This window comes from Lytechinus pictus, chromosome 18, assembly GCF_037042905.1.
Source record: "Lytechinus pictus isolate F3 Inbred chromosome 18, Lp3.0, whole genome shotgun sequence".
Classification (NCBI taxonomy): Eukaryota; Metazoa; Echinodermata; class Echinoidea; order Temnopleuroida; family Toxopneustidae; genus Lytechinus; species Lytechinus pictus.
In genome coordinates, this window is record NC_087262.1 from 9898535 (window position 1) to 9923415 (window position 24881).

Consider the following 24881-nt stretch of genomic DNA (forward strand, 5'->3'; position numbering starts at 1 on the left):
AGTCAGGTTTAACTTAGACCATGGTCTAACTGTGTGCTAAAATTATGGGAAGCCAATAGTATCAAAATTGTTATTAAGTTGTATGTTTCTTATGTTAACTGTGCTCTTTCCTGATTCATCGATGGTGCAGACAATAATCTATTTATACTTCCTACACAATTATGAATTATTTGAGAGCCAAATGAGGTGATATAGTATATCTCTACTGCTAGTGATTTATGTAACAATAGGCTATCCATACTTAAACCACAACTTTACACCTGAGTTTAAGTTTAACCCGACTTCAGAATACGGGCCTGAGTGTCTTTCTACTGACCTATACATCTACAGAAATACTGTACTATATACAAGGGACAAGATGGTTTGGAATGGAACAAAATATATGGGTAAATATAAAAAAATTGGCTAAGGAAAATAAAATTCTGTTGAAGTAACTCCCGTAGGAACTCGGCAAAGCAGCTTTCCGCCGCATTAAAACCAAGCTGGTATTTAACCAATTACATAGGAAACATTTTACATCTAAGGTTAACCAGTCATAATGGCTGAACTAATAGATGAGAGAAACTACTCTCAAGCCTTTTTTGCTAAAGTGGAGATAATGACCGAGCTGGGATTCAAGCTCGTAACCTTACGATCATCGAATGCCCTAACCACTAGACCACAAGACCATTGGATAAAGAACAAAACTAGTTGGGTATAAAGGAATAAAATGTTAAGGTAGAGAACAAAAATGGATGGGTAAGGAATACAGTCTTACATCTCTTCTTGGCCTGACCTATCAGCTGGGCAATGAACTCAAACACTTCTTTGGACTTCCTGGAGAATACACCTGCAAGACAGAAATGGCAAAAACAACATAAATTAATCTTTAAAAAAGCTTGTATGTTTATGATATGCTATGATATCCTATACTTAACTATATTGCATGGTATTGTATGTACTTTATTACATTGTGTTTACATGATGACAACTGAACTGATTGTGATCAAGCACATTCTTCAAAAGCAAAGAACACTTACCAAGCCAAAGCTTGTCCACCAATCTGGAGCAGAAGTAGAAGATATTGGACACCAGGTTGTTGTAGGATCCCCCTTGGGCGATGGGGAGGGCGCTCTCCTTGCCTAGGAGGGCGTCGCCAGCCAGGAGTCGCTCCATCAGGTTCGCCAGGATGGCCGTCTGGAACTCGTTGATCTGGCAGGGTGTGGCTCTCTCGGGGGATGACTGAGGAAAAAGAATTCACAAGAAGTTTACAGCAACAGGTTGTAAGGTCTAATGGTTAGAGAATTGGATCACGATTGTGATGTTGTAAGTTGGAATCCCTGATCAGCCATTATCTCCATTTTAACCCTAAGAGTCATATAGAAGATTGGCCACTATAACTGATTAACTTTAACGTAAAATGTTTCTTATGTAATCGATTATACCAGTTTGGTGTTAATGTGGTGCCAAGTTCTTACAAAAGTTACTTGCATAGAAACAGAAAAGTAGTGTTTTGTTATTGGAATGTACTGTAGCATTTCATTCCTTGAAGTGCTTGTATGCTCGGTAGGTTGCCAGGCTAAAACCATGAGGGTAATAATGAATTTCCTATTAATTACCGACAGCTTTTTTAAGGACGATTTCCCTAAAACTTGTCTTATATTTCTTAGGTTCCCGAGAGGGCTGCCCATTAGTAATAAGATTCACTAGATTAACTATGGTATAAAGATGATCTGGAGGCTGATAATGGACAACTCAAATGAGATTATGCACTTACTTCTAATATAATGTCAAGGACGGCTGGACTTCGGTTTGGCAATGGCAAGGACAGGCTATCAACAACTATGACTCTGATAAAATCCATTACATAACGCTTGGCTGGGTGACAAGTCAGGTTAGCTGAGGAAAGGGTAAGGAAACAGTTTCAATGATTTTTGAGAAAGAATGACAGTATGATCCTAATTCACTAATATCACTACTGTTTCATCATTTTCATTATCACAGTTTCATCATCCTCATCATCACTATTGGCATCATCATCACCATAGTCATCATCTCCATCATCTTCATCATCATCATCATCATCATCATCATCATCTTCATCATCATCATCATCATCTTCTTCATCATCATCTTCATCATCATCATCAACATAGTCGTCATCTCCATCATCATCTGTCACTGTCTTCATCCTCATTATCATGGTCACCATCTTCATCATCTTCCTCATAATTAGAACTCTCACAGTCATCATCATTACCAACATCATCACCATCTTCATCATCAGCCTCATCATCATCATCTTTATCATCATCACCACCATCATCACCATCATCACCTTCACTGACATCAGCAACATCATTCACCTCCCAATCATCAACATCATCCCCCTGCAATTCTGATAATCATTATCATCCTCATCAATCTGTTCCTAATAATCATCATCATTGTTTCATCATCATCATTATCATCAGATCATTAGCACCTTCATCGACATAAACATCATCCCTACAATCATCATGATCTTCATACTTTTCTCCTCACCTTGACTGGTGCCATTATCAATCTTGAGGCCTAATCCAGGTATATCCAGATCGGGTAGATACTGAATGTCATCCAGAGGTGAGGCCAGGTCACCCATATCATCCAGCTTTTGGAAGCAATAAAAACAAGGCAAAGTATACAACGCTGTCATTTTGGTAAATTGCCAATCCGTCTATTGCCAACTCGTCCACTCCTCACATGGTCTACCTTCATTTAGTCCAATGCCATTCCGTCCATCAACATTTCATCTAACAACCATTTGGTCCAATAACCATTTGGTCCAATAACCATTTGGTCCAATAACCATTTGGTCCAATAATCACTTGTTCGTCTATGACCATTTCGTCTCATAACCGGTTGGTCTAATGCCCATTTTCTTTTCATTCATTTCGCCCAAGTAGCACCGAGTCCAATAAAACCAAATGGTATATGGACTAAAAGGCTATTTAACCAATTGGTTATTAGACGAAATGGTGAGTGGACGAAATGGCAGTTAGACCATGTGGATAGTGTACGAACTGATGGTACACCAAATGATAGCAGATGACTTGGTAAGAGGACGAATTGGCATTAGACCAATTGAAAGTAAACCGTCCCTTTAGGGAGTGTAACGTGAAGAGAAAGGCTTATATTCACAAGCTGTGTGTTTTATAATACAAGCTGTTCTCCTTATTCACAAATATAATACTGGCTAGATTAAAATTGGGTTTGTTTATGCTTACTCTTTGAAGGCAGAATGAGCATTTTGAAACAATGTCAAATGTTTGAGTGACTATTTTTATTATTATTAATATTCTACTGCTCTTTTCTCAAAATGGCCCAAAGTGCTTACAACAACAAAAAGAATACATCAAAGTATAAAATTAAATTCACAATCTTAAAACTCTGGACTACAAAAAAGAAATGTCTTTAATAAGTCCATTTTAAAAAAAGAAAAAAGATGATGATTGTCTGAGTGAAAGGGGTAACTTATTCCCACATTCTGAAGCAGTTATAGTAAAAGTCCTATCCCCAGCCAGTTTTATTTTGTACGTTAACCAAAGTGGGACCATGGAAGCTTATACATTCCTGTGACTACAAAGCATGTACTACATGTATTATTAAATTCCCAGAAAAGAGATGGAAATATCATTTCATTTGTAATCAACATCTTTACGAAAAACACAAGAAATAATTATGTAGTTTCACAATCAGTTTTATGAAATGTCAAAAGTGTTTATTAAATACAAAAGCTACAAATTACAAACTTGTTTAAACAGTTGCCTACCATTCCTGAATTCTCCTCTGGGATGCTAGCCATCTTTAGGAATTTAACGATGAGGATGGATGGAGGAGAAAATCAAAGCCAACGATCATGCAATAGACATGCAGAGGTATGGGAGAAAAACACGACTTCAAATAATATGAGACATACATGTACAGACAAATAAGAAATAACCACAGCCTATGGCCCGTATTTCGTTGTTTAACTTAGTCAGTGCTAAAATTACAAGAAGCCAAAAATGTCAACAAAAAAATAGTTTACTTTGTACGATTGCTACGTTAATAATGCTCTTTATCCATGCATGAATGGTAAAGAAAACTATAATTAGTTATTATTCTCACACAATTGAGAATGATTTGGAGTGCCAAACAGGCTGATGCTTCAACTATAAAGAGTTGTGATTGATCCAATCAACCACAACTATGGAAAGCCAGCAACGTCAACATCTAAAATGCATGTTCGTTCAAAATATTTTGTAGATCTGGGTCCTGTAACACAAAGGTTAGCAATTAATCGTATACTTGATTTTCACGATTGATTGTACACTGTAGTCAATGGAATCAATCGTAGAAAAATGCTCTACGATCATTGCTTAGCTTTGTGTTACAGGCCACTGATGTATATATTCATCCACTGCTCATTTTCTTGAGAATTCAATGTGCTTCTCTTTATTTACAAAGGACATTTTGCAAAATTCGTGATGAAAAATTATGACATTGATGGATTTCCATATAGTTGAGGTTGATCGGATCAATTGTACATTGTAGCTCTTTGTAAGACGGGGCCCAGAGTTAAAATCAAACCTTAGTTCAAAATACGGGCCAATGACATTAAAAGATTAACAAGAATTTACATAGACAACAATTGCATGCAAAAGAGTAAAGATGAAACAGATATTCCATTCAAGTGAGATGACACAATAATTCAAAATAATACATTATAGACTAAACACATGTACATGTATAAGATAAACTTAAAAAGATGAATAAAACTCAATGATGTTTGAGGCTATTAAAGCAAATATTGCAGACTGAGCTTTTCAATGCCACATACAAGTACATGTAAAGGCAACCGCACAACTTACGATTGGCCTGCGACCTATTTTGAAATAAAACGTAGCAGAATTCGATGCTATTATTGAGACATGGAATATCTTACTGTGTAATTTTCTAAATTACCGTACAAATTCATACATGTATATTCAAATCTGTGACTATGGCATCACCCTTATGAGAAAAAAAGCAAATTTAATATCTAGTCAAACTGACGTCATAGCAATCGTATGATTGGCTACAATTTGAAACTAATTTTGCCTTTACTCCAAATCAAGGCTTGCAATCATCCAAAATTGTGATATTAGCATTCTTTCACTTAATTTCGACCTTAAATAAAAAGGTGATTTGTATTCACATTTTCAGAAAATGAGCAAAATGCGATTTGTTCCAAAATCGGATCGTGGACCAGTCGTAAGGTGTGTGGTGGCCTTAAAATACAAAACAATTAACAAAAATCACATCTCACAGAAAAATGGGTACCGGGTCTTGGTTTACAAAGGGTTGGAATCTTAAACAGCAATTGATAACAATTTGAGTAGCTAAGAGGGGAATTTAAGATCACTCGAAATTTAAATTTCATCAGACACAATTGCACAGAACCATTGCAATCTGTGCTGGTTTGGCTACTTGAAAATGTTTAGAAACACACGTAATGGGGGCTGAATACATGTAGCTGTGATATCACACTTCTTTACACTCGAAAGGGGTAGGTGTATGGTGGAGCAGTCCTCGTCGCCAATTTGATGGCACACCGTGTAATGAAAAGTAGACTCGTCCAGATTAGCTTAATTTATTTTATATTCAGTCGAAAATAGGGTTTGGCAGGCAAGGAGAGTTCAGGCTGGAAGGAATGAAGGTTATATGAATGGTACATTATCATACCTGATCAACTGGGATGGTTGGGTATGGAAAAAGTGTTGGCGCCAGACCACATAGGAAAAGCAACTCATACAGATTCCTTTAACACGTTTTTTTTTTTTTTACAGTGAGCCATAAAAGGGTGTGGTTGCCAGCAAGATGTTTGGGACGACGGGGAAGGCAGACGAAGGAAGAAAAGAGAGAGGAGGCGAGGGGAGAGTATACTTTCATACCTGATCAACGTGTGTGGTGGGGTACGGAAACAGTGTCGACGCCAGGCCGCATAGGAAAGGTGCGCTCATACAGGTTGGCTTGAACTCGGTGACGTTGTGGTAGAGATAGAGCAGAAACTGGACCAACGTCACGGGGTACTCCTGTAACCAGCTTGCCTTCTCGTCCTCTTCATCATATGGCTAGAGAGAAAACAGAGAATGAGATTGCAATTTAAACTATATGGAAGTGATGGAGAATAGCTGTTCAGACTCTTGCCTTGTAATCAGAGGATCATGTGTTTAAATCCCTCCTAGGCACCAGCATCCTTTGGCAAGGCATCAATCCACACTTAGCCACCCTCCACCCAGATGCGAGATGGGTACCCATCAGGATGCGGACGTCAATGTACTTGGACATTAGTGTTTGATTGAGAATAACACTGACAAACTTACATCTCACACATGTCTCCTTTACACCAAACACTGACTAACACCTTACACTAATGGTAACCATGGTAGTTGCCATAATCGCAAAGTTACAACAGTTGTTACTCTTCATGAAATGGGCCCCTGAAGTAATTGATTGTAAGAATTTGATTTAAGAATAACACTTCTGTATAACACTTCACATCATACAAACACTTCTTCTTTACACCAAACACTAACACCTTACACTCACCTGGTTCAGCATAACTCTGATCTGTGATAATAAGATCATGACTGCATCCGGGCAGAGGTTAGTAGAGAGTGCTCCACTGGCCGACTGACTGGCTGGTACACCAAAGATATACTGCCACATTGAGTTCAGATCCAACTGAAAAGATCAACATCACTTATTATCAGAATATTTAGCAATAAACCCATTTAGAATTTATTTCACAAGCAAATAAAAAACAATATGAATATAACAAATATTTGATAGGACATGTATATAGAGCATATAATTGCAGAGAAACAGCAAAAAAAAAGAGAAACTCATAAGTGAAATATTGAAAATCAAAAAAGTAATTACTAGTCGAAGTATATTGTATTCAACAATATGGTTTGAGAGGTACACAAATTCAAAGGCCTGAATGCCTGCGGGCAAGGTAACCAACAGACATATGTGACCAGCCAACCCCAAACCAACGATAAGTCGCAAGGGAAGGATATCTGTAAATAGCCAAAAAAGAAATGTCATCTTCATAAAGTTAAAGTTTCAAAATTAGCTTATATGAAGGAATAATAATTCTTCTTCAAACTGTAAAATTCTGAAGTTGTAAAGTAAAATAAAAGACAAGATACAAGAGTTTTTTCTGGACTGCAAGGAAGGTCCACTGAGATTGCGCAGCGTGGACATCACATGCTTGAATGAACCCAAACTTCAATCCCTGTTTTCTAGTTATTCTTTGGAGCTCTCACCAAGTTTCTTCCACATTCAATGAAGTAGTTAATCAATTTTGATAAGTTAAATATCATCTTAAAACTTATTATTCGTTTTTTTTTAGCTCAATAAATATCTATAAACTCATTTTGGGCATCTTATTGTTGGGTTTGGGGGTGGCAAACAATTACTTCTAAAACCATCATCAACAAAGCTCTAACCTGGCAATTATCAGGTAGTGGTTTTGGAGAATGTCCAAGGGCCAATGCAATCAGGAGGAAATAGATCTCGGGTACATCAGCGTGTCTAGGTAGGAGAGTCGGAAGCATTAGAAACCCAGGCAGCAGACACGCTTCTTGGTTTATCTCTCTGGTCTGAGGCTTCTTACTGCTCTTACCAACATTGAATCCTGCGTTTTTGAAAATAATAAGTATAGATGCAACAAATTTTGAAAATTAATATAATTAAAGGAATACAAAGACTAAAATGAAACATCAGAATGTCTTGGTAAAGCTCGGCGCACACTATGCAATTTTTTGCGATTCAATTTCAAAGAAATTGTAATAACACTCGATATGAACATTCGAACCAATTAATATTGGCGATCAGAGTTCGGAATAGTGGTAGGACTACGGAAATCAAAGATTCAGTGTAGTTCGAACCTCTCTGTAGGAATAAAAGCAAATTAAAATCCAAATCATAATGACGTCATCATCGGCTGCGACTTGAAGCCGACTTGGACTTTACTCTGACCACAGGACTTGCCCCGAAGCAAAATTATGATTTTGTTATTCCTAACACTATGCCGAACTTCACATGAAATCATTTTACTTCTTGAAACTTTCACATTTAATGCAAAATGTGATTTATTAATATATTGTGTCGCATCGGATCGCATAGTGTGCACTGGGCTTAAGAGAGTCAGAAGCATTAGAAACCCTGGCAGAAGACATGCGCCTTGGTTTATTTCTCCAATCTGAGGCTTCTTACTGCTCTTCCCGACGTTGAATCCTAAGATTTCCGCAATTGATGGCAAAAGGTAAAATTGTAAAAAAAAATATTTGAAAATAAATATAATTCAAGGAATACAAAGATTGAAACAAAGAAACATCAGCGTATCTTGACAGGAGAGTCGGAAGCTTTAGAAATCCTGGCAGAAGACACGCTTCTTGGTTTATCTCTCTGGTCTTTGGCTTCTTGCTGCTCTTACTGCAATCCTTCAATCTGATTGGCTGATGGTAAACTTGTTGTAGAAATCATGCATTTGTTGTCATAACATGCCTTCACGACACAGGAAATGGCAGAAATCTATCATCAAACAGAAATACTGACTCACCCAAGACAACCTTCATTCTGTTATGAAGGACGGGTTCCGTCTGGTCCAGCCAGCCCCCTCCCGTCGTCCCCTCGCGGAACTTGTTGATGGTCGTCTGGTTGTTGAGCATCGCTATCAGGATGCGGAGGGCGATGATGGCCGTCGTCGGGTGGAGGTGGCCTTGGAGGAAGAGGAGGAGCCAATCGAAACCAAGCACTCGCTGGACCTCATCACATGTCCTGAGGGAATGGAAGAGAAACCATAAAGGGATAATTTCATAAAACAGTGATTTTTTACTAACAATTGTTATAAGCTACTGAAATCCTTGCATCTGATTGGCTCAGAACTATTTACTTCACGCAACACTCCCTGGGACAAGTAAGACAGATAGGCTGGATATCTTCACAACAAAAGTGTTACATGTTGCAGGTAACTCAACAATAGACCAGCTTGTAATAAGCACAGGGGCCTGTTGCAGAAAGAGTTGCAATCTATCACAACTATAAAAATCGTGCGCAACTTGCTTTTCAACCAATCAACAGCGCGCAACTACTAATGCACCGCCTGCACAATCACCCCCCCCCCCCCCACCTTCCATACCATTGTAGTAGGAACCACCTATGCTACATGTACTATACACGTATATGTACTATATACATATACCTAGGGAAAACCTATGCTGCCGGGGGTAATCACCACCCCCCTCCCCGACCCCTATAATGGGATCACATCTATGATACTATACTTACGGAACACTAATGCTGCCCGAGTTGGCATAATGTAGTATTCTCAATAGGGTTTCTAACAAGGTGTTTCTCAAGCACACAGTGTGGGCAGAAACAAGGGCTGTGGAGTCTTCTGACATGCTGTCTGAATCTAAAAGAGAAAAGATTAAAATAATCAGAGAAATATAATTCAGGAGTAGAGATTCGGTTTTCAGTGTAAGTGACCAGGGAAATGTGCTACAAAAATCCATGAAAAAAAAATCAAATGCGTTTTTTTCATCTGTAGTGCTTGGTTTTGCATCAAAACAACGTTTAAGTGGCAAATTTTATCAATTAATGATCAGTTTTCCAATCATGTACATGTACATGTACCATCATCATCTTTGTAATTAATGCTGCTGCATTCATCCATTTAATTTGGAATCTGACAAAAGAAACATCTTAATATGTACATGTCGAGTTCGAACTACATGAATTAGTATTTTTTCAAGAAATTAAATTCAAGACATTGCCTACTGAAACTGGATGGTCCGAGTCAAGTCAAGGGGAATCCCAGGTTCCAGTGATAAACAGGTTAAGATTAATTTTCTTACTTATTGAAAATTGCAATAAGCTCCATAAATCTTTGCATGTGATTGGTTTAGAGCAATTTTTTTTCAGATTAAATCACTGAGAAAACTTTTGTGATATTCTCCCCAAGTTCATGTATTACCATTCAAGCTCTTGGGCGAGGGTTCAGATTCACAGATCAATCATTCCTGTAACTCTTCAGGAACATTTCATGAAAAACATTTCCATGTGATTTTGACAGACAACTGTTAAAAGCTACTGAAACTCTTGCATGTGATAAACTGAGAGCTTCATGAAACCAACCCCAGCTTCTTGTATTACCTTTCCAGCTCTTGAGCGAGGGTTCGGATTCACAGGTCGACCATTCTTGTAACTCTTGGGGAGTGATGTTCTTCTCGTCAACGGACGGGAGGGTGGATGCCAAGAACTGACCAAAACTAAAGTACAAAAGACAATATACTTGTGATATCCATACCAGTCATATTCAATATCATTGGACAGAAAGTATTGTGTGAAAAAAATGTGATAAATATTTGATCTTAATGAATCCAAATTAATCCACAAACATGAAATGCTCTCAAGAGAACACATAATCTCGTGAATGCTTCATACGATTTTACTAAACTGACTTGTTTCGTTTGGTGTTTAAATGCAATGAAAACACACTGAAGATTATTTATCAAAATCCTGATGATTTTCCAAACTGAAGATTGATTCACAAATCGTATTAGGAAAGCCTCAGAGGGCACCATTCCATGCATCACAGGGGTTTCACATCAAAGGGATCAAAATACCTATATATCAAACTTTTGTAGGGCATCCAATAAAAATGAATTTTCATGTAAAGTCAACAAATTTATCGAATTCATATTCCAGATCTTGCACATCAGAACAGGAAATACACATTCATAAACCATAATAAAATAAAATTGCAACATGCACTTTGGGGATTTACCAAAGCTTTACATAGTAACTTCTGAAGGTTTCCATGGCGAAGAAGAATAGTGTAGTAGGTTTCACGGTACACCATGTATCTTTCTTGGGCAAGTGTTGGTCCTGAAAAGGACATTCTCCTGAAGACAAGAACACACTTGTCAAAACATCGAGTTTGGGTGGTCCTTTTCAGGACCAACACTTGCCCAAGAAAGATCCATGGTGTACCGTGAGACCTACTACACTAAGCTTTATATTCTTGAAATAACAATAGAGGTGTCTTACATGAGCAGTGCAGGCGGATGTGGCACTCCCTGTAGAAGCACACCCAGGACATTGGCTATCGCCTTGACCGTTCCGCTGACCAGTGAGGAGTCCTGGAGGAGCAACAGGAGCTTGTTGACCATCTGGAGCTGCCGGAGGAGCCGACGGTTCTTCTCCGCCTCGCTGGAGTCTGTCAGCAGCTCGTGGAAGTGTTCAAAGAGGGAGCGCTGGAGCTCGCTGGGAGCATTGTGCCAGATCTGCAATGAATGTATACAGAGGTGGAGTGGAAAGGTTGATAAATGAAGGTATGTATATTTGAGGAAATGAGGGACTATTAAGAATCACAGCTGCTTGTAGACTGTAAGCCTGTTCCATGACATTTGCTCTGGCGACAATTGCTCCACTGTGAATTCCACACACTAATGGAATTAGCAACTTCAACCCTGGATTTAACACAATAACCTACCCTAAACCTAATCCTAAACATAAAATAAAACCCTATTGCAACCCTGAACCCTACATCTCAGATGAAATTGAGCCTGAAGCAATTGTCGCAGGAGCAAATGACGTGTCACATGTAAGCCACCAAGAATGACACCACTTCAAAGCAATACTACAATGGCACCAAAATAATCATATAACAAACATAAGTATGTTGAATATATAAGGGTAAAAGGAAGATGGATTGTCAGGCCTTAAAATCCAATATTTCAAAGGGTACACAGATCTTACAAACTAAAACAACTACAAAGGCCATAGGCTTGGGTGGCCAAGGATAACTTTAAGCCCTGGATTGTACAAAAGGGAAAACAAAGAGAAGAGATGGCTACATGTAAGAATAATTCATTACAAACCTCCAGGTCGCAGAGCAGATCCTCAAAGGCTGTGTGGTGCGGAATGACCGTTGATTCTCTGCCGCTATCGATGGTTCCCACCAATGAGAAGGTCAGGTGAAGAATGTGACTGTTTAACAGGTGTTTCTTCTTCTTCAACAGGTACGCTAAGATCTAGGAAAATATCATTAAAACAAGATATATTATAACATTATTATTGTAACAAAATGGTATTTGTTGGACGATTCACGGCAGTGTTTGAGATGATACAACTTTTTGTACTTCAGAAATAATTCTTAAAGGCATGTTCATGGTATAGGAAAAATCTGTAATTATTCGGGTGATCGATTCACTACATTGCTTGAAAGTATTGTGTTAACGTTCATGATTTCTTTCTATTGAAATTGTTAAAGTTTTTTAATGTCATTTTTTTATGTTGGAATTAAGAGTTCTAATGACTTTAAAACATCTTCTCGGAAGAAACTGATGTGAATAGCCCAGAAAACCATGGATGGTACATGTACATGGTCGTGCAGAAACAAGAAGTTTATATGGTCTTTGTGAGGAGAAACATGGTCGGGTGGTAAGACATACAAAAAGGTCGATTATTTTATGGAATACCCTCTTACATACCACATCCAACTGTAAAGTATGATATATGTATATAATCAGATTTTATTTTGTGAAACACCCCCCAGAATTTAAAGCTCCAATTCTGCTGCCTCAGACTCAGCCGTTTACCTGGTATCCATGCGTTCTCTGCATCTCTTCTATCGCAGGACTGTTGTTCTTGATCACGCAGACCAGAGCCTTCACGGCTGCATACAAGCCCTCAACATCCGTTGCCATGGCGATGAGACCCAGCAGAGGGGCGGCCCCTCCGATGTTGGCAAGAGTTCTGGCAACGGGCTTGGGACAGAATGTCCTCACCCCTGTAAGTTGGCAAAAATATAATACAATCAGCATAGATCCTAATCTCTGCTGTCTATATATTACTCCTAGGGTGTTGCAAGAAAGTGTTTGCAATCAATTGCGAATTTCCCCTGCAAATTTGAAATTGATTGATCAATTTTAACTGTTGCAAGTCAATATGAACTTCTTTTTTTTCAAGAGACAGACCAGCAATTAGTCTGGTAGGGAGGTAGGGTTCCCATGCACCCGAATGATATATTTTTTTAACCTACATTTTTGTAATCCTTAAGATGACTAGTGAATGAATTTTGATGTTCCCAAAACGAAATATTGTCCCATGGGGTTCAAATTCAAGATGGCGTCCAAAATGGCCGCCATATTCATGGGATTTGATTTTTCGTACATAGATTCCGACACAAACATTCATTTGCCACAAAATTAGTGTCATATGAAAGATAAATAAATTTTCTACAAGTTGATACTATTCATGGGTGATGAAATGGTAATTCGGCTGAGATTTTAATGAGAAAAGTACAATTTTGAGAATTTTTTCAAAAAAATTGAAAATTTGTGAAATACATGATTTACCATAAATCTGAGGAAAATAAAGGAATCGCCTCGAAAACTTTTAGAAAACTTTCCTAATATACAATTATTAAGTGGACGAAATTCCAAATTGATATCATTATTAGTCACAAACTTATTATGTCTCAAACTTGAAAATTCAATTTTTCAGAAATTTAGCTTTTTTTACTGCATATCGGAGACTTGGATATATTAATGTATATTGGCCTTCATAAAATGCGAAAATTATCTATTATTTTGTTGGTAGAATTTACTACAATCCCTTTATTCTTCGATTTCAAGTCGGTTGATATAGTTTTTAAAAGAATTAAGACTTTTGGCAAAAATTTGTATGTTTTTGGTAAAAAAAATTGCACATGCACTGTTATTGATCAGATTTATTATGAATATCAGTAATAAATGCACAATCTCAACATTCGATATGAAAGATGAGGTATCAACGAGAATATTTGCAGGCTTCATGCCACCATAAGTATCTTCATTTGCTTCAAATAGAAGGAAAATATGCTGAATGTATTGAGCGATTTTGCGCTAAAGTGAGGCCAAAAAGCAACCTCGGTGTGGCAGTCACACCTCTGAAAACGATTGCAAAGTGATGAATGGTATGTCATTCAAATAATACAATAGCTCTGATCTAGTCTACAATTGTAGACCCACATCTGCAGTGTGTGTATCACAGCTGATTCAAGGAGTCTGCATAGCAGACTAGGTCTACTAGAGCCGGCTCGCTTCGCTCGCCCTTTCAGGCTGGTTTGCTTTGCAAACCAGCTGCAGATCCCACTTCACGAGCCATTCAGAGTCTGCATAGCAGACTAGCTCTGATCAGCCTTTCGCATCGATTGTGTTGGTATGACTAACACACCGTAATGTACATTATAGAATGTGCATGGTAATAGAAATGTATCTGATTCAGAAGGATGTAAAGGGAAAAAAGGTGTTTCTGTTACATCATAAAGAAATCTATTTATTGAAGTCTTTTGGAAACATTTATAAGATACACTAGCACTACAGGTAATAGAGATGAAGTTCTGACATATCAATACATAACTGAAAGGAACATGTCAAAGCTACCCCCACCTTATCTGTATTTTGAATCTATGGCCTGTATTCCAAAATCAGGTTTATTTTCCAACACGTTCTAACTCTTTTCTAAGTTTATGAAGAGCCAATATTCTGTTTATTGTATATCTCTTATGTTTACAACTAAAAAAAACCTCAATTATCATTCTCAGATAACCCTCATTATAGTGGTGGTGATTTTTTTTTACCTGATTGCTAAGAAAGCATGAATGCTTGTAAGCAAGCAACCAGAGGACCGACGGCTTAAGGTCCCCTCCGAAGGACCTGGTACTGAGGATTAATGCCTTACCAAAGGGCACTAGCGCACCAAGTGGGAATCGAACCCGGGTCACCGGAATACGAGTCCCCCGCTCTACCGACTGAGCTATCGCGCCTCCTTTGGGGGTCAATATCAATGGAATTTGCTCTCCACAGTAAAAATCATTAGGGGTAATTCTGTCGTCAGTCAAAAAGTGATCATAGTTGAAAACCATAACGTAGTTCAGATGACCGAAGATCTGACATGGTATGTGATGATCGTTTACCAAAACAAAAGAAATCGCGATAAAAATCAAAACGTCGAAAGAACTAACCAATCAGCGAAATGGACACATCACACGATACTATCACAGATCCTGATCATTATCAGTCTAAAGGCAGTCTATCCAACTTTGCATAATTTGACATAATACATACCAATGGACCACACACAGTTGTAAATTCAGAAGGCACAGTAGCATTTGCTAACATTTACATATGCCCACAGAGCCGGGTAACATAAGCTCTACCTAAGAATTGACTCAAGTGCAAGTAATAACACTATCATAGTCCGTACGCCAAGGAAATATAAGTTCAAAGTGGGAATCATTAGTGAAACAGTAAAACTTGAAGCTTATGGTGAGATTCCAATTAAATGTAAAGGTACACTAATTCGACATAAAATGTTACAGTCCAAAATGGTCAACATAGACATTCTATGTACCAGATGTCAAGGTTTCAGCTATCCGTGGGTTGTTAGGTTGCACTGACCTTGGAATTATCACAATTTACTCAATGTACAATTATGACACACCAACACCTAACCCTAAACCTGAACAAATACTTATCACAAGTGATGAGGATCTCAAACAAGCATTTCCAGAGCAGTTCGACGCTATTGGTAGTTTCAAAGGAAAAAATGATTCTTCATGTCAAGGACATCGCTAAACCTACCTTTAGGGCCGTCTGCACCATCCCGAGTTTTCAAATTAGCGCGCTATTTCTGATCCGGCAAATTATCCCGATCTGAAAAATCTCGAGATAGTTGGCGGTGCAGACGCAATTATCGCGCTAGTTCGTAGGATTAATCTCGAGATTGCAATCCCAAGTCAACTCGGGTTTATTTGCAAAATAGCGCGCTATTTTACGAATTATCCCGCTAATTCGTCGGTGCAGACGCACTCGAGATTGGACTCGGGGTAATTTATTCATGACGTCAGTCCATAATGCAATTCGCGTTCCACTTCCGCCTTGGTCAAAACATAAACACGTGCGAAAGTCAACTTTATACATGCGAATAGCGTTCATAAGCAACGATGGTGTCCCACCAGTGAATGGATTTTGGGAGAGACCAGACCGAAGGGGGAGGCGCTCATCGACGATGGTCATATTCAATAACAACACTGACAGCAGTGTTGTCTTCCTTCGCAAAATGTGAGCAAATAGCATTTCTTTCCTCCTTCTCTCCCCCTCTCTCTCTCTCTGTCGTTGCCTCCTACTCCGCCATCATATTTAACGAAGAATACATCACTTCTTCACTCGCTGAGCTGAGAGGATTGTTGCATAACACCGGTTGAATTCGGCGAAAGTGCTAGTGAAAGGAGTACATTGCTTGCATATCGCGGGAAGTTATTCAAAAGCGCGGGCCGTTGAAACTCCAAGATCCGAAAGTGCGCATGCTCGTAATATCGGGCTTGTTGCCTCGCTCGAGCAGGAATCGCTCTTCGTGGGATGGTGCAGACGGGGTTTCTTGAATCTCGAGATTAATCGCGAAGAGGGCTGATCGGGCTAAAATCTCGAGATTGAGCAAACTCGGGATGGTGCAGCACCGCCTATAGACGCACCACGCAAGTGCAGCACTCCTTGGGTTGTTAGGTTGATCCTTGGGTTGTTAGGTTGCACTGACCTTGGAATTATCACAATTTACTCAATGTACAATTATGACACACCAACACCTAACCCTAAACCTGAACAAATACTTATCACAAGTGATGAGGATCTCGAACAAGCATTTCCAGAGCAGTTCGATGCTATTGGTAGTTTCAAAGGAAAAAACGATGCTTCATGTCAAGGACATCGCTAAACCTACCATAGACGCACCACGCAAGTGCAGCACATTAATTATTGAAGGACAAGATCAACACGACAAGAATCGGTACTTGTTCATGGAGACGGCAAAGCAAGAAGGCTCAGTGTTCAGCAGCTCCAAGTGCACAATCAAGAGACCTATCAACTTCTTTGGCTCCATGTGCACTAGATCAGATATCTACTCAGATCCTAGCCAGGTAGAAGCCAACACATTACCCAAGTACTATTACCCAAGGACGAAGAGGGTGATGTTCAGAAATGCCTAATATTGTTCAAATACCTAGCAGCATATATTCCTAATTTGTGGGAAAAGTCAGCACCACTTCGATAACTTCTCCACAAGGAAGTACCGTTCATCTGGGACGATGATCATGAACATTCCTTGAACAGCCTGAAATGTGCTGTATCATCAGGTGCATGCCTACAGTTCTATGACCCAGAGAGAGAGGCCTGTCGAGATGGATACATCAATGAAAGATCTAGGAGCATGCCTTGCTTCAGGATGGTAACCTGCTGCGGTTGCATCCAAAGTCTTTCCACTGCACAGTCCAACTACTCAAACATAGAGGGAAATCTTAGTCCTAATGTTTGGTATCAAACGCTTCCATACATATCTGTTCGGGAAGGAATTCACAGTGAAACAATCACAGACCACTGGAAATTATATGGAAAAAAACTCTTACAAGTGCACTGCTGCATCTACAGCGATCGCGTATAATCAAAGTCCAAGGAAACAGGTTTCAAGTCAATTACCGACCTGGAAACAACATGATTCTTTCCGATTCATTGAGTTGACTTTGCAATCCCAAGAAAGCATGTACCGTTAGGTGTCAGAGTTAAATCCATCTGCTCTTAGGAAAAAGATTCGCATATGCGATCGACCTATTACTCTTCGGAAAACACAAGAAGACAGAACTTCAGAGAGAAACAGCTAATGATCCAATACCTAGATCATTATGGCAGATAGTTACTAAGAGTTGGCCTGAAACAATCCAAGAGTTATTGAAATCCCTTATGCAGTATTGGTCGTATAGAGATAACATCGGATTATCACATGGAAAACTCTTCACGGGAAGTCAAGTCATCGTACCGAAGTCACTGAGGAATGATATCCTTGGACAGCTTCACCTAGGACACATGGGAATCGAATGTACCAACTGACTTGCTCGTGAGACAGTGTTCTTGTCAAACATCAACGAGTACATCGACCAGTTGATAAAGCAGAGTGAAACATGCCAGAAACATCAAGCAAGTCAGCATAAAAAAAAGAAGTGGAATATCAAGCACATTACTTCTTCTCCACACTATCCAAGATCAAACGGATTAGCTCAGAGGATGGTTCGTACAGTCAAGAATCTGTTGACAAAATGTTCTCAGACTGGCCAAGACAGTCAACTAGCAATGATGAACCTGAGAGCAACACCAGTCGAAAGTTACTTTAGATCACCAGCAGAAATGTTATTTGGTAGACCCATCAGAACCACATTATCAAGTCACTATTTCTCGAGAGATTCTACTGCCACTGATTTTCTCTTGAATAGGCAAGGCAAGGTGAAGGAAGTGCATTATCGACATGCAAGTTCTGATCTACCACCTCTGCATGTAGGACAGCCAATGAGAGTTATACATCCAAGATAACACACTTGGATACCAGCTAAAGAATCCAAAGTCTGTGAGGAACCCAGGTCTTACGAAGTATCAAAGCCAAACGGAGGAATCTTGAGAAGGATCGGATCACACGTGAGGGAAATTCCATCCACCATCCCCACTCCAAAGCAGGAATCGAAATTAGCGGTCGCCCGGGTGACGTTGGCAACCAAAACTGCCATCATGGTTGTCCGGATGGCAACCAAGAAAATATCATGTTTTTTTTCTCAAAGAGAATAACATTCTCTTGAATTTTGCAGCAAGCAAAATTGCTTTTCCAGTCCAAAGTTTACAACTTCTAGATCAGGAATATATCTTTCAAGATCACGTACATTGGCACAAAGTTTTAGCTCAAAAAGATCGCCCAAATGTGGCACATGAGCCTGCCAATGACTTCTAAGATTGACTGCCTGTTTGTCAAAGTCCTCCCTAAGAACCATAAAGCTTGCATTTTGACATGATATAAGTTAATTGTTGGAAGTTGTAAAATGCAATTTACAGGAGGCCTTTTCCGTGGTACTGATTCGTCACCACATTTTTCTACTTTTGAAAATATTAAATAGATCAATAACACAGCCATACACATCTCAATGTTCCAAAAATGCCTTCCCCTTCTTTACATTGGTCAACAGAAAGAGGATTTTGTCATTTTTGGCACTTTAATGTATCAGAATTGTTTGATTTAAATTGTAAAGAATAAAGATAACCCACTCAATTAATTTCTCATACTCAGAACACCCTCAAAATATTTGTAAGAGTTCTTTTGTCAGAATCCAAGATGGCCGTCAAAGTGGCGGCCAAGGGACAATATTCAAGTTTTCAGAACATCAAAATGAATTCATTCAGTATACGACTCCAGGATTGAAAAGGTGAAGGTTAGAAAAACTTATCAATGTGGTGAAAAGGGGTGGTAAAGATAATGACAATATAGTAATTTAAGTCTGTAAAATGCAGTAAAAAAATCAATTTCTTAATAATTGTATATTAGGAAAGTTTTCTAGAAAGTTTCAAGGTAATTCCTTTATTTTTCTTAGATACATGGTAAATCAAGTATTTAGCAAATTTTCATTTTTGGGGAAAACAATTTCAAAATGCACTTTTCTTATTAAGATCAGCCGAATTACCTTTTCATCACCTATGAATAATACCAACTTGTAGAAAATTTATTCATATTTCATATGACACTAATTTTGTGTTCGAAGATAAACCTGATTTAGGAATACAGGTCATAGATTCAAAATACAGATAAAGTGGGGGTAGCTTCGACATATTCCTTTGAGCTGTGTATTGATGTGTAAGAACTTCATCTTTATTACCTGCAGTGCTAGTGTATCTTATAACTGTTTCCAAGAGACAATATTTAATAAATTTCTTTATAATGTAACAGAAACACCTTTTTTGTCTTTGCATCCTTCTGAATCAGATACATTTCTATTACCATGCACATTACATACTGGACATTACGGTGTGTTAGTCATACCTACACAATCGATGCGAGAGGCTGATCCAAGCTATTGTATTATTTGAATGACATACCATTCATCACTTTGCAATCGTTTTCATGGATGTGACTGCCACACTAAGGTTGCTTTTTGGCCTCACTTTAGCGCAAAATCGCTCAATACATTCAGCATATTTTCCTTCTATTTGAAGCAAATGAAGATACTTATGGTGGCATGAAGCCTGCAAATATTCTCGTTGATACCTCATCTTTCATATCGAATGTTGAGATTGTGCATTTATTACTGATATTCATAATAAATCTGATCAATAACAGTGCATGTGCAATTTTTTTTACCAAAAACATACAAATTTTGGCCAAAAGTCTTAATTCTTTTAAAAACTATATCAACCGACTTGAAATCGAAGAATAAAGGGATTGTAGTAAATTCCACCAACAAAATAATAGATAATTTCGCATTTTATGAAGGCCTTTTTCCATTTTCTGGGTTGAAAATGTGACAATATACATTAATATATCCAAGTCTCCGATATGCAGTAAAAAAGCTAAATTTCTGAAAATTGAATTTTCAAGTTTGAGACATAATAAGTTTGTGACTAATAATGATATCAATTTGGAATTTCGTCCACTTAATAATTGTATATTAGGAAAGTTTTCTAAAAGTTTTCGAGGCGATTCCTTTATTTTCCTTAGATTTATGGTAAATCATGTATTTCACAAATTTTCAATTTTTTTGAAAAAATTCTCAAAATTGTACTTTTCTCATTAAAATCTCAGCCGAATTACCATTTCATCACCAATGAATAGTATCAACTTGTAGAAAATTTATTTATCTTTCATATGACACTAATTTTGTGGCAAATGAATGTTTGTGTCGGAATCTATGTACGAAAATCCAAATCCCATGAATATGGCGGCCATTTTGGACGCCATCTTGAATTTGAACCCCATGGGACAATATTTCGTTTTGGGAACATCAAAATTCATTCACTAGACATCTTAAGGATTACAAAAATGTAGATTAAAAAAATATATCATTCGGGTGCATGGGAACCCTATCTCTCTCCCCTACTAAATTGAGTGCACATTTGCAATCGATTGCAATACTTATGATTGTTTCTCGGACCTGAAATTTACTTACAATTGATTGCTAGTTAATGAAAATACATGTATATGTGCATACAATACATTAAAATACATAAGGGCATTATCATATCTACAGACAATTTCAAAAACAAAATATTTAAAGGAGAATGAAACCCTTGAAACCAGCTGAATCCATATCAAAGAGAAAAATCAAAGAAACATATTGTTGAAAGTTTGAGGAAGATTGAATGAATAATAAGAAAGTTATGAGCATTCGAATATTGAGATCACTAGTGCCATGTAGATCCTCCCAACGGCAATGCGACCAAGATCTGTGATATCACACACGTACAACTCCCTCATTACTTTAGTACTTATTTCACTTATATTCTCACTTTTATAGAGTCTATCACAAGGTGAGGTGTTCTCTTTATGAGATGACAAGTACAGAGGTTTCACAACATTATATCATTGATGAATCGTTTGTCATATGATTAGAATGAGCAAAAAGAGATGTTTTGGGGTGTATTTTCAGTGTCCAAATGGGAGAGTTGTACGTGTGTGACATCACAGATCTTGGTCACATTGCCAATGGGAGAATCTCAATAGCTTTAGTGATCTCGACATTCAAATGCTCATAACTCTTTGATTGCTAGTCCTATTTTTCTCAAAGTTTTGTTGATCTTATTCTTTGATTTTTCTGCTTTCACAAAAGCTAACTTGCTCCAAGAGTTTCATTCTCCTTTAAATAAAAATCGCAAGAGATTATTTCAAAAAAATAATCATTTAACTTCAATATAAAATTTGCATGACCACAAAAACATGAGTGAATAGGCTTTATTTGCCTCAGCATCTTCTCTTTGGAATAAATTGCCATTAAATTAAAGAAATATATCAACACTAGAGACATTGAAATCTAAAGTAAAGTCTTATCTTTTCCAGCATTATCAGCTCTTAGCACTATGGCCCTCATCCAACCTTTCATTTTTTTCTTTTCTTCTTGTGCCCCTCCAAATAGAAGATTCGAGATATATGGCGCTATATAAATGGCTATTTCTATTATTTCATTATGTGACACAGATGCTTACCTAATTCACCCATGAGTACTGCACCAAATGACCGTCCAGGCCCGGTCAGGTGACCAGCCGAGTTATGTAATATCCTGATGGGCGTGGCATTGTCGTGACCGGATAGATTCAACTGAAACGAAGCACAACAATGGAATAATTTAATGTAATGTTTTCTCTCTTTGCAAACAAGCGCTCAAAGGCTTTGAGAAGCAATCCTTTACTAATGAAGTGCAAATACAAAATGAAAACAAAATCCCTGTTAGACATGTTTCAAACATTTATAACAAACTGTAAATATAGTCATACAGTATTTCCATGATTGAGCCGTATAATATACTACATGGGGCTACATATCAAATAGCAAATATATGTATCACCATTCAGACCCTTTAAAACATTTTTATATGAACACAGTTAATTAACTGTACCTACTATATTTTGCTTCTTTTTTTTTAACAGGCAAATCAAATCTGCAGATAAAGTGTAACCAAAAAGTAAGAATCTAGAGGGACATGCAGTTGGCCTACATGATTCTCAGATAGTCTTAATACCACAAGGGCTAAACCCATTCAGTTTATTATTAGTTTGGACTAATTTCCACTTCATCTTCTTATCATTTTTTTTTAATTCGTCAGATAAATTTTTGGTTCATAAACAGTTCATCTAACCATATAGACTAAATGGTGTTAGACCAATTGGATATTTGACAAAATGGGTATATCCTAAATAGAAATTAGTAAAAAAAAAAAAAAAGAATTGTAAAAAGTCTATGAGTTAATCACTGTAGATTAAAAGGTTATTAGACAAATGGATTGTAGACAATGTGGGATTAGTCCTTGTGGATCAAATGGGTAGGAGACAAAGTGCTTATTACTCAATTCAATTCAATTCAATTTCATTTTAATGTCCACATGGAAATTTTGCTCACATTATAAACATTCTTAATTAAACATTACATACACATATCACATGCATACAAATTACAAACAATCACGCAAAATTGCATTAGAAAGCGACAAATACAAGCGAAATTCTTCAGGGTAATGTTAATGTTTTCCCAATAAAGATGTAAATGTAAAGATGATATGTGAAGAAGATCGCTCAGTAGTAAAGATCAGAAAAGAAAATTAGGTGGTGAGATAATTGTATGTGCGGATGGAGAGGGGAACAAAGGAATTTAGGAAACATTGAGTGCGACAGTTCAGTGACCGAAGTCGTTTACCTGAACATATGAAAACATGCCAATCGGCAATTTACTCTTCGTACATGTACCTGTTTGGCCACTGCTTTACTGTCCACTTTGTTGAATGCCTTCCTAATCTTTGAGACTGTGAGTACCGAGAGTGCATGGGCATGGAGTCCAAAGACAATCTTATCCTCCGGGATAACGATGGCATTCAGGTCCACTTTGGCTTGGCTCAACTCTGTGGATAATGATAATGACAGTAATAATAATGATAATAATCATGATGATGACAATGAGGATGATGATGATGATGATAATAATAATGATAGTATCAATAATAACAATCATAATAATTGGACAAATATCGTGCAAAATCCACTCTGTAGAGTGCTCAAGGCACTTTTTATGAAATTATAAAGAAGAATACTGGGAATAAAGCCACAAATAAATTATATTTTCAATGACAAACAGTATATATCACTTGGCAGTTTGGAGTCAGTTTTGACAGTGGCATGTCTTTAAATTAATTCAATTAACAATTGGGATTTTAGCTGAAACTCTAATGTTAACGTGTAGTGTCGTGGCCCAGTGGATTAGTCTCCGGACTTTGAAACGGAGGGTCGTGGGTTTGGATCCCAGCCATGGCGTTATTTCCTTCAGCAAGAATCTCATCCATATCATGCTGCACTCAACCCAGGTGAGGTTAATGGGGACCTGGCAGGAATTCATTCCTTGAAACTGTGAGCACATATCAGCTCCTCTAATCATGGTACATCTACCCTGCATAATAATAAAGAGTGCTTATAGACTTATGATAAAGAGATGTTAAGTGCTATATAAGCAAATATAATTAGTCTTACATACAGTATGTAATATTACAAACATAATATCTCATCGAATAGTTTAGGGTAAGAGGTGATAAGAGTGAGAGGCGCCTTTTATTTTACCTTCTTGCCTTGGTGCTTGGAAGCTCCCCACGTAGGTTGGTCCCAGCTGACAGAGGGCCGTCACCGTGACGGGCTGCAAGGTTTCCTCAAACAGGTGGGTGGGGCCTAATCTCCATAGCAACCTGGAGGGTGCCTTGAGAGAGGGCGGAGTGCCGACGTAGGCGTAGACGGTGGTCAGGCCGGCTGGGTTGGGTGTGGAGCCCCCGGGGTTAACCTGGATGTACGGCATCTGATGTACAAGGACAGAGAGGAAGGTTACAAAATATAACGCACAAACCCAATCTGTTACGAGCCATCTTCCAAGTACCTTGGCAGGATATTTATGCTCATACCACAGCATGGTCGAAGTTCATTGACCCTTTTGACCTTTGAACGTCATGATATGACCTGAAACTCATGCCAAATGATCAGTGACACTTGATTACCCTATGTCCAAGTTTCATGAAATAGGTCCTTATGATGATATTTCAAAAACCTAACCATGGTTAAGATTTAATGTCGACAACACTGATGTCATCGGAAAAGTGACACCTATGTCTTGCATCTGCTTTGTAGGCAAGACAGCAATTTTTTTTTAAACAACTAATTACCAAAGTAAAAATTGCAACAATCTGTTCAACAATGAAATAGCTAGTGAGGCACACCTAAAACTGAAGGCCTGCAGAC

General features: G+C 38.0%; 1 protein-coding gene across 3 annotated transcripts in view; it reads right to left on the reverse strand.

The window, feature by feature from the left end:
• Positions 1-24881, reverse strand: part of LOC129281548 (WD repeat and FYVE domain-containing protein 3-like) — a 104312-nt gene that overhangs the window by 50418 nt on the left and 29013 nt on the right. For 2 of the 3 annotated variants that reach the window (XM_064113588.1, XM_064113587.1), the window contains exons 21-37: positions 24216-24444; positions 23355-23506; positions 22101-22212; positions 12657-12847; positions 11937-12089; positions 11104-11339; positions 10207-10322; positions 9340-9466; positions 8612-8829; positions 7497-7684; positions 6592-6726; positions 5934-6113; positions 3791-3823; positions 2524-2629; positions 1757-1878; positions 1020-1221; positions 758-829 (exon numbers count right to left, since the gene is read on the reverse strand). In XM_064113588.1, coding sequence (XP_063969658.1) covers positions 758-829; positions 1020-1221; positions 1757-1878; positions 2524-2629; positions 3791-3823; positions 5934-6113; positions 6592-6726; positions 7497-7684; positions 8612-8829; positions 9340-9466; positions 10207-10322; positions 11104-11339; positions 11937-12089; positions 12657-12847; positions 22101-22212; positions 23355-23506; positions 24216-24444 — 2572 coding nt within the window. The remainder of the gene's footprint in view (positions 1-757; positions 830-1019; positions 1222-1756; positions 1879-2523; positions 2630-3790; positions 3824-5933; positions 6114-6591; positions 6727-7496; positions 7685-8611; positions 8830-9339; positions 9467-10206; positions 10323-11103; positions 11340-11936; positions 12090-12656; positions 12848-22100; positions 22213-23354; positions 23507-24215; positions 24445-24881) is intronic. The other variant, XM_064113589.1, reaches the window with a different exon arrangement.